General features: G+C 36.3%; 1 protein-coding gene across 1 annotated transcript; it reads right to left on the bottom strand.

The window, feature by feature from the left end:
* Positions 1–2,015: 2,015 nt before the first annotated feature.
* LOC141684892 (uncharacterized) lies at positions 2,016–2,672 on the bottom strand. The gene has a single exon (XM_074490030.1). The coding sequence runs from the start codon at positions 2,670–2,672 to the stop codon at positions 2,016–2,018; it is 657 nt and encodes a 218-aa protein (XP_074346131.1).
* Positions 2,673–11,876: the final 9,204 nt, after the last annotated feature.

The following is an 11,876-nucleotide window of genomic DNA, read 5'->3' as shown; positions in this document are numbered from 1 at the left end:
AAAGATTTAACTTACGACGAAATGTTCAAATCGTCGCAACTTCAAATTACTTTTATTTTCCCACCAAAAAATTGGGGAAAAAGTTAAATTTCCCTCTTTGATAACTTACGACGAATTTTAATTTCCTTCGTAAATTCGACGATCCAATTTTTTCCGTCGCAAATATTTCGTTGTAAATTTAGATAAAATATTTTTTTATTCAATTTCAAGTTAAAATTTTAATAAAAATAATTAACTTACGACGAAATATTTAAATCATCGCAACTTCAAATAATTTTCATTTTTATTTAATCGTGTCGTGAATAATTTTATTAATAAAATACTAAACTTACGACGGTTTTGTGTTTCGTCGTAAATAATTACGACATTTTACTTTTTTCCGTCGTAAGCTGGGCGCACATTTTTTTCCGTCGTAATTGACCTATTTTGTTGTAGTATGCAAGAATGTTTATAGTTGCAACAACATCACTAGTCATGATGTCGATTCTTGGTGTCATAAGTTTTTACTTCACAAAACCTGTGGAGAGTTACCCCTAAAGATTGAAAACCCAACCGACCAGAATGAAATTTTCTTTTTTGAGCTTTGCGAAGAGACAAAGCCTACAAGTTGTATAATTTGTGGCTTACTAAGTGATAGGGAGGATTTCATCTATTGTAGTAGTTTAAATCCTAAAATTTATGTAAGCATCATATGTGCTATGCTCCAAATTCAACAGTCCAGAGAGGATTCTGTATTTGTGCATCCAGGTCATCGTCATGCATTACCCCTAATCCAGCATCCCTTCTCATTTCAATGTTTTGTATGCAATAATAATGATAATAGATTAAACTCATCTTATAGATGTACTAAATGTCAGTTTTGGATTCACAAAAGTTGTGGAGATGCACCTCACTCTTTTCAATTTCAATTTCATAAACACCCTCTCATCCTTTCATTTTTTCTCCCTGAAGTCTACCGCACATTTTATCAGTTTTGTAGAATATGCAAGGGAAGGTTGTATTGGATCCAATGGCTTTACTGTTGTCGCAGTTGCAGATATTTTACCCATTTTCAATGTGCTAGATCAAGTCCAATGCTGAGGTGGTACTTTACTTAAACATGTATATTTACATCTATCGGTCTTTCTATATATCTATCCATCTATCTTTATATACTAATTCTCTATGTTTTTTGGTTTTCAGCTCTAGTGAGAACGAAACATATCCTGATTTGGTGCACCTTCTGGCAGCTGATGAAATATCCCTAAATCTATTGCTTGAGCGATTAATCAAGGATAAGATTACTCTATCTGATTCTTATAACAGTAATAGCATCTTTAGTGCAACGAATTACATTAAACATTGGTCTCATGAAGAACATGATCGTAAACTCATTACAACTAATTAGTTGTATGTGTAGAAACTGAACACTGCAATACAAATATACGGACAAGGTTGTTTATTCTTGTAAAACTGGGAAAACAAAATGTATTATCAGTGATAATAAAAAAGTTGGTTACAACGTTAATAAACAGAAACTGATGCCTAACAAGGTGGCATGAAAACAGACACAACTACTGACACGACTACTAACACGTATCCACTACTGAGACCTTATTCAAACTTCCTAAAAACTCTCTACTGTTGCATGACCAAGTCATGTAAATAAAACACTCCACATAATAATTATTAAATAATAACAACTAAAAAAATAAGTTTAGATTAAATCCCAACAATTTCTCCCTTAATCTAAACTTGTCTCATGCAATTCTTCCAGCCCGTATGGCTTATTCGACTGAGCCCGTATGGCTAATAATCTGAGCCCGTATGGCTATTCAACTGAGCCCGTATGGCTAATAATCTGAGCCCGTATGGCTATTAATCTGAGCCCGTATGGCTATAATAATGCTGGTTCATCATCCTCGACGACTTCCATGTTTACTTCCTACCTTTTATCTCTTTCCCGTCGTGATTTGCTACATTCTGATGCATAGTGTCCCAAGGTGTTACAGTTGTAGCACCTGATCCTACTCTTGTTACGGAAAATAACCACCTCTAGTTTTTTGATTCTGAGATGCCAAGAGAAGTTGTTGTCTGTCTGCGCTCTCAGACCCGCCCTTCATCCTCTCCTCATGAGCTTTAAGACGACCCACTATCTCTTCAACCGTCATAGCTTTCATGTCTCCGAACTGTTCGATATTTGAAGCTATCTGGAGAAATTTATCAGGGACTGCACGTAGGATCTTTCTCACAACGCTTGACTCCTCCATCACTTCTCCAAAAACCCGTATGTTGGTTGCTATCCCGCTCAGCTTCATACAAAAGTCATCGATGTTATCTGTCTCCTTCATGGTAAGAGACTCAAACTCTCCCTTTAACATTTGTACCTTAGCCTCCTTCACTCGCTCTGCTCCTACACACATGGTTTTAATGGCTTCCCAAGCTTCCTTTGCGGTTTCTTTCTCAGCAATAGTCAGTAGTACTTCTTCTGGAACGCCTTGGTATATAGCTGCAAGAGCTATCTGTACCGTCCTCTCATCAAAAACAGTCTTTGGGTCTTCTTCGATCGCACCCCAAACACCTTGAGCCTTCATGAAAACTTTCATTTTCAGGGACCATGTTGTATAGTTACTTTTCGTTAGAATTGGATAGCTTAAACCCACAAAGCCTTCTTTTGTCTTGATTATCTCCATGATTACATTTGTGTGTTTGGGTTGATATTTGGGCATACAACACCTGGAGCTCGGATACCAAATGTAGAAACTGAACACTGCAATACAAATATACGGACAAAGGTGTTTATTCTTGTAAAACTGGGAAAACAAAATATATTATCAGTGATAATAAAAAAGATGGTTACAACATTAATAAATAGAAATTGATGCCTAACAAGGTGGCATGAAAACAGACACAACTACTGACACAACTACTAACACGTATCCACTACTGAGACCTTATTCAAACTTCCTAAAAACTCTCTACTGCTGCATGACCAAGTCATGTAAATAAAACACTCCACATAATAATTGTTAAATAATAACAACTAAAACAAATAAGTTTAGATTAAATCCCAACAGTATGATCAGAAAAATGATGATGAAATACTATTGCTTTGTGATGGTTGTGTCAAGCCCATCTGAACTGATGAATGTCAATCCTGCTATGCTTGTTTTCCTTGTAATTTTTTTCTGCTTTAAATATGTGCGGAGTTACCTAGAGAGATTGTGCATCACCTTTGGCCAGGTAAAACGTTGTTAGTAAAGAAGTATAGTGAACCATTCAAGTTGTTGTGGTGTGATGGCTCTCGAGTTTTGTGCAATGGTATATTCTATAGTGTAAGTGGGGCACGAACTTATCATATTGGATGTGTGATCTTACCCAAGAGTATCAAATACGAAGCTCACCCTCATCAACTCAATCAATTTTTAGTAAGTGCCCGTCGTTATGCTTATTGTAATGGATGCAGATTTTCTTTGTTTGGATGTATGTACGGATGTAATGATTGCAAGTTCTATATATGTGGAAGATGTATTACGTATGAAAGAACATACAAACACAGGTGGGCTATGTTACCCGGACTCGGGTATGAGTGTCGGACACGGGTTCGTATCCAAGTGTCGGACTCGACAATATTCAGAAAAATTTACATATTTTTTGTCTAAAATAAGTGTCCAAGTGTCTATACCCATGTCCGAGTGTCGAGTGTCCAACACGGGTAATCGAAGCAAAATGAAGAGTCCGGGTAACTAAGCAGGTGGGATCCTTACCCACTGGACTTGATATATGATGCTGGCATGGTCGAAAAACATGAGCATGAGTTTGACTGTGAGTTTTGCTCTAAGAAATAAACACAGATCGCTGGTTCCATCATTGCAATAAGTGTCAGTTATTAGCATTTGTTTCTCTTTTCCATCCATGTTAATCACTTCATTTCTTCTTAATTGTAGGTGACAAGTTTTTCTAGTTGTTTCTCAACTGTAAATGAATTATTATTATCTTTGTTTCTTTCCATCCATGTTAATCACTTCTATATTGGAATAATTAATCAAAATATCACTTCTATATATAATAGCACAACAAGGGGATAATATTTTGAGATTAAAAAGTCTCATTGAAAAGACTAAACTACCTCTTTTTTTAATATTTATATAAAAGTTGTGTTTTGTGGGAATCGAACTCGGATTGCTTCATTTTTCTATACAACCTCGTACCACCACATCATATTGTCATATGAGCTTGTCAACATACACATAATATGTAAGGGTGCTAAAAGAATATTTTATTTAACATTAAAGAAAAATTTTTTGAGGTATAATAGGATTCAAGAAAAATATTTAGAACTCCATAAAATAAATTTTAATTCTCGAGCACATATTTTGAGGTATCTGTTTGATATTTATTATTACTTTAGTGATTCAAATGATACCTCGTTAAGTTTGATGATTAAACTGATATATGACCTTCAGTTGAGTGACCACTTTGATATTTAACCATTTATAAAACTTTATCGAATTGAAAAATATTTAATTTTAGGAAAATAGTATACAATATTATCAAATTATTATATGAAGAAATATTAGAGTTGTAATAAAAGAAACTTAAAAATAATTTAAATAACAATATAATTACAATTTTCCTTCAAATTCTTGAAAAAAATCATGAACATCAATAATAAGTCTTACAATATATAATTTATTTTTATGTTACATGATTGATACTCGGTCGCGTACAAAACAGATATGAATTGTTTGTCAGTGATAATGTGAATACCATATATAAATTATTGCAATTTATTTATTACATAATTTTAATTTTGAATAATTATAAATACATGTTATTTAAGTAATCAATTGCCTAACTAGATATAAATAATGATTATACATGTACATAAATCAGATATTTAGCATATAAATAATTGAAACCATCGTAATTTTCTAAGAAATGTAACATACAATAATTCACATGCTAACATAGACACATATAACTTAATCTTATTTTGTTAAGAGTAGTGTAAAAAAACTAACATTTTTCCAAACATACATATGTTAAATTTCAAAAACTAACATTTTTCATTAAAATCGACTTTTATATTAACAGTAGTGTAAATTTTATATTATTTTATATTATGATCGCAAGTAATTCTGAATTCAGTTATTCATTTTTTATCTTTTTAAATTGAGTAAGTTAACTGTAAGTTAGTAGAGAACTCAGTAATAATATAGACCAGTTATATAGTTTATTTAAATGAAATTCAAAAATTTTGGTTAACTCTGTATTCAACATATATGTTAGTTTTTAATTTTTTCTTTGTAAATATATCAACGACATTCTACATATTAAGTTTATTTGTTTCATTTTAAACGTACACTCACTACCCTGTTTATATTCATTCATTAAATATAATTATACAACACAAACAAGAATATATATATTTTTCTTAATAAGCTATATTGGAAACGTTGTGTAATTTAGTAATGTTTTGTATGAAAATGATACACAGATAAATACGTTAGACATTATACAACATTTACAAATAAGAATATAACTAAAAACATTATAATTGCATGCATAAAAAACTCTATAAAATGACCCGTACCTCGCATGGATTATTATGCTAGTTATTGGTTATATTAAAACATTACTTTTTCCGTGACATTTTATCTTACTTGTTTGACTTGTGATGGTCAAAATTGATTTTGACCGTAAATAAAAAAAATCACTATTTAAAAATATTAAAAATACATATTAAAGTAAATTAAATGTAATTTCTAATGATATAATTTTTATAAATATCTTTGATTATTTACTATATGTATTTTTTGGGTCAAAATTAAGTTAATTTGACCGAAAAAAGTTAAAATAATACAGATAAATTGGGATGAGAGAGTATAATAATATTAAACTTTGTAAGCTTGACATATTATTTTAATAAAAAAGTGCATTAATTAATCGAATTTCAAAATCAAATCGGTGAATATTTTATAACAATTAATTGAATGGTTAATCTGTAAAATCAAGGATTTTTAGAGTTGACTTATAATTGTTTGTGTACTCTGTAGCCTTTAGGATATAGTGTCATCTGATATGTTAGAAATCAGAAGTCCAGAAATTAGTTATATTAATTTTTCAGTTTTTTCTCTGAAGTATATAGAGAATGAAATATTTGGTAAAATGAACAACAACAAAGAACAGTTTTACCTTTCAAAAACAATTAAATATTTTACACAAAAGTTTCCAAACATAAGTCTGTCAATATGACAGGTTGTTCTCTCTGTCCAATTTGACAGTTTTTCCTTATTCTTGGTAGTCCGTTTTTTAAATTCAATCTCATAATCATTAGGTGGTGACATCTTTTGTGATATTCAAATCATTACTGTCCTTAGAATCAGAAAGAGTCATGGCAAGGCAGGAGGAATCACTGGAGACGATGTATGCAAAGCTTGTTATTAGCGAAGAGGATGAGGAAGAAATCGTGGTGGCAAACACAGAAATAGTGGAACAAAAACAATCGTTTGTGTTGATTGGCAGATTCTTGACAGAGAAAAATATCAATTTTAATGCTATGCAGAATGTAATGGCAACTCTGTGGAGGCCGAGAGAGGGGATGCAGGTGCAAGATATTGGAGGGATGAGATATGCGTTTACATTTTTTCACAAGATGGATATACAGAAGGTTATTGAAGGAGGTCCCTGGTCTTTTGAGCAAGCTACTTTGATTCTACATCAACTCGAAATTGGAGAGGATCCATGTAATGTCAAAATGCAAGAGGTGGAAATGTGGGTGCAAGTCTATGATATTCCGAGAGGGTTCCTATCTAAAGCTATAATGAGAAGTATTGGTGCATCGTTGGGGAGGTTCATTAAGGTGGAGCCAGGCACGTTTGATGGGATCTGGAGACCATATGTTCGTATTCGAGTGGCAATCAATGTAGACAAACCGCTAAGAAGAAGAATGAAAATACGAAGGGAAGGGGATAATTGGAGTTGGATTAACTTCAAGTACGAGTGTCTGGGAACTTTTTGTTTTGTCTGTGGGATTTTAGGTCATTCTGAACGGGATTGCATCATTGTATACAAGAATCCAGACAAGGTGATTGAAAGAGCGTATGGTGTGTGGCTCCGAGCACCATCTAAAAATGCTGCTAAATTCAATACCGGAGCAAAGTGGTTACGTAACATGAGTGAGATGAATTACCCAGGAAGTACAGTGAGTGGCCAGGGTAAATCGGCGAACATGGAACACGATGGTAGTCAGGAATATGGTAAGTTCATGGAGGTGGATGGGGTGGTTAGAGTGAATCACGGAGAATCTGGTAGGGTTGAAATTAAATCGCGTGAAACTAGGATACAGGACAAGGGGGAGTTAGTTTTGCAAACAGATCAGCAAAATCAAATAAACGCAAATCAAGGGATAGATAATATGGAGAGAGATGCGATCGTGGTTGACTCAAAAAGGAAACGTGTAGAAAATATTTTGGATGGTAATCAGGAGGAAAATGTGGAGAATTTAAACCAAACAGATGGGTCAAAAAACGTGCAAATGGCGGGTCCTGGTGTCCAGGCCCGCCTAGGATTATGAGTCTTATTGCTTGGAACTGTCGTGGGCTGGCCAACCCACGGACAGTTAGGTTCTTAAAGGAACTAAATAATCAATATAGGCCCAGCATAATTTTTTTAAGTGAAACATTAGTTAAGAAAAGTAGAGTAGAAAATATAAGGAAGCAACTAGGGTTTGAGAAGTGTTTTGCTGTTGACGCGCATGGGCATGGAGGAGGAGTAGCACTCTTGTGGAAAATAAGGGGGGTGTTGATGTAATCAATAGCTGTTCTAATTTCATTGATTTCGAAGTAAGGCATGAACAGTTGGGTAGCTGGCGATATACAGGCTATTATGGGTTTTCAGAGTGAAATAAAAGAGGGGAGGCGTGGAGAATGTTGAAGGAGTTGGTTGTAGCTTCTAGTTTACCTTGGTGCATTATTGGGGACTTCAATGATCTCATGACGGATGATGAGAAACAGGGTGGTCAGTGTCACCCCCGTGCTCTTCTTAGGGGTTTTTCAGAAACAGTCATGGAATGTGGGTTGATTGATTTGGGTTTTACAGGGGATAAGTTCACATGGGAGCGAGGAAGAGGGACTGATAGATGGATCTCAGAGAGACTAGATAGAGGGTTTGCAACGTCAGAATGGTATAATCTTTTTCCACTGGTAGAAATCAAAGTGCATGACCTTTCTACATCGGATCACCTACCGTTGTGCCTTCAGTTAAATAAGCAGGTGTACATGCCCTGTAGTAAAAGGTTCCGGTTTGAAAATATGTGGGTGCAGGAGAATGATTGTCGAAATATTATTCAGAATTGTTGGAATGGTCAGGATAGTAATGATATTTTGGGAAAGATGGCCCTGTGTTGTGCGAAGCTGGAGGAGTGGGGTGGTGGAATGATTAAGGATTTAAAACGTAGAATGGCGAGTTATCGAAGGGATATGCAAAGGTTGAGATCAAGACGTGATTCAGTTGGAGTTCGTAGATATAGTGAAGCTAGGTGGAATTACTTGAGGCTGCTGGAAAAAACAGGAAGTTTTTTGGCGACAAAGGGCTAAACAGTATTGGCTCAAAGATGGAGACAAAAATACGAGATTTTTCCATAAGTTTGCTTCTATGCGAAAGGAGCATAATAAAATAAAAAGATTAAAAAATGAGGTTGGAGAATGGCAAGATACTGAGGACATGATCCAAGATACTATCATTCGGTATTTTGAGAACATGTTTACTGCGACAACAACGGAAGAGCTACTGCCAGAGAGAATCACGTTTAATCGTATTACTGATGAGCAGAGACAAGTCCTTATACAACCAGTGAAAGAGGAGGAGATTAAAGAGGCTGTTTTTGCAATGCACCCGGACAAATCACCGGGAATTGATGGGTTCAATCCATGTTTTTTCCAGGTATATTGGCATATTGTAAAACAAGATGTTGTTGAGTTCTGTAAGAATTTCTTTGATCATGGTGTGTTGCCAGAGAATGTAAACCGTACTCTTGTTTTCCTTATTCCTAAGGTGAAGCAGCCTAAACAGGTGTCTAATTTGCGTCATATTTCTTTGTGCAATATTTTGATGCATATTCTGTCTAAGGTAATGGCAAATAGACTGAAACCATGTTTAAGTTCAATTATTTCTGGTCAACAAAGTGCGTTTATAGAAGGTCGTCTCCTTACAGATAATGCTTTAGTGGCCTTCGAGGTGAATCATTATATTCACAGAAAGACTCAAGGGAAATGTGGGGTGGCAGCTCTTAGGATAGATGTTGCTAAGGCATATGACTGGCTGGAATGGAGATTTATCGAAACAATGCTGACTAAGCTTGGGTTTCCCCAATTGTGGATTCAAAGGGTTATGCAATGTGTAAAATCAGTTTCTTACAGTTTCTTAAGGGATGGTAAGATTTTTGGTGATGTGCATCCGCAACGTGGTATTAGACAGGGAGACCCCATCTCCCCGTATTTATATATCCTTTGTGCGGAAGGTTTGACTGGGCTTATGCGAACTTATGAAGACAGTGGATTAATTCATGGTTGTAAAGTAGCTAGAGGAGCGCCAAGTATCTCTCATCTGCTGTTTGCAGATGATTGTTACTTCTTTTTTCGAGCTACTCATATGGAAGCAACGAGTATAAAGGACATTCTGACTAAGTATGAATTGCTGTCAGGACAGTTAGTGAACTACGGAAAGTCTGATATTGTATTTAGTCCTAATACAAATATAGTCGAGAGGGGGAGGGTGTGTAAATGTCTGGGGTGAAAGAAATCAGCAAGCCAGGAAAATATCTAGGGATGCCTATGTGTGTAGGTAAGAGGAAAAAGGAGGTTTTTGGATTTATTAGTGATAGAGTCCAGAGTAAATTGCAGGTATGGTATAACAAGGAATTGTCGAAAGCTGGGAAGCTTACGCTGCTCAAGTCTTCTGCTCAAACAATGCCTACGTTTTGGATGAGTCTGTTTCTAATTCCAGAAACAATATGTGACGAGATAGAGAGGAAAATGAATGATTTTTTCTGGAGTGGGGGGTCGAATGGTAAGGGGGTGAAATGGTGTGCTTGGAAGCGTTTGTGTATGCCGAAAGAATTTGGGGGATTGGGGTTGAAAGAGCTTACGAAATTCAATAGGGCTATGCTAGCCAAACAAGGTTGGAGATTGCTTATTGAAGCAAATCCTCTGGTTAGTGCGATTATGAAAGCCCGATATTATCCGACCACGTGTTTGTTGAATGCTGAACTAGGGACCAATCCTAGCTATGTGTGGCGTGGAATTTTTCAGGCTTTGGAGGCACTTAAAGCAGGGGCTAGAAGAAAGATAGGGAATGGGGAGGACACGCTGGTTTGGGGCATGCCTTGGCTCCCGGAGCTGAGTAATGGATTTGTTTGTACAAATGACGATAATCAGATGCCAAATGTTAAGGTTAGTCAGTTGATGAATGTTAACGAAAAAAGCTGGGATGGTGACATTCCGAACGATTTATTCTGTCCCCGAGATGTTGATCTTATCAAACGAATTCCGATTCCTATGAATGATTGTGTGGATTCATGGTACTGGTTGCTTGATGAGAAGGGAGTCTTCACTGTTAAGAGTTGTTATAGATGGCTGAAAGGAGAATGTGATAACCTGTATTCTGAATTGTGGAGGAAATTGTGGTCTTTGAAACTCCCTCATAAGGTGTCTAATATGCTATGGCGGGTTTGTAAGGGGTGTCTACCTACGAATGTAGCTCTGTGTTCGAAGCATGTTAATGTAGAAGTAAATTGTCCGTGGTGTCATGGTGAACCCGATACTGATGTGCATGTTTTATTTCTCTGTCACTTTGCAAAAACGGTGTGGTCAAATGCAGGCTTATCACAGGTGGTGCAGTGCTCGCCGGTTGAGTCAGCTTGTGAGGTTATTGCAAAGGTTTTTAGTCAAGGCACGAAGGATCAATGTGTTGAAATCGCTATGCTGTGTTGGAGTCTTTGGGATAGGAGGAACAAATGGGTCTGGGAGCGTGCGAATGGCTCAGTTTTTGGGGTGAGACAGAAAGCAAACCACCAGCTGAGAGATTGGAAGGAAGCCCAGTTGAAGATTGTGGAGAGTAGAGGAGAGATAGGTGCTAAAGTCTGGAAACCCCCGAAGGAAGGATGGTTGAAAATTAACGTTGATGCTGCTGTGTTTCTGGATGGTAGTATTGGTGTGGCGGCTGTTGTTCGAGATTATCGGGCAAATTTTGTAGCAGCTAAAGGAGTGCGAGTTGCAGGAGCTTGGAAACCAAGGGAGGCCGAGGCAATTGGGCTCAAGGAAGCTCTGTCGTGGATCATTGGGAGGGAATACTCGAGTTGTGTCTTTGACACGGACTCGTATGTTCTAGCTAAAGCATGTAATAGTAGTCCGGGGGAGGCTTATTTTGGTACCATTGTTAGAGATTGTATTAGTATGCTTAAGCACATTTGTCCTGTGCTAGTTGAGTTTATTTATCGGTCTGCGAATAGTGCGGTACATGTGCTTGCACAAGCTGTCTATTCTATGTCAGGCGTAGGGGAGTGGTATGTAACTCCACCTAAATTTCTAAAACATGTACTGGAGTTGGATATGATTTATTGAATGTAAGTACGATTTACTTCAAAAAAAATATATTTTACACAAAAGAGCGCGATGAGATAAGGAGATAAGGGTTTATCTCTTGTGGTCCCAGATTCTGGGTTCGATTCTCGCTCAGCCCGAAATTTGTTGGGACTGGTACTCAATTTTAAGGCATATAAGCCAAATTAGTAAAAAAAAATACGCAAAAATTTCTCCAAATTCAAATTCAAATTTAAACAGGCCCAATATAAAACAACCCGAACGGCCCAATTCCTGATTTTTAAATCTACGAAT

This window comes from Apium graveolens, chromosome 9, assembly GCF_009905375.1.
Source record: "Apium graveolens cultivar Ventura chromosome 9, ASM990537v1, whole genome shotgun sequence".
Classification (NCBI taxonomy): Eukaryota; Viridiplantae; Streptophyta; class Magnoliopsida; order Apiales; family Apiaceae; genus Apium; species Apium graveolens.
Note: the sequence above shows the minus strand (reverse complement) of the source record. Positions and strands in the feature narration are given on the sequence as shown.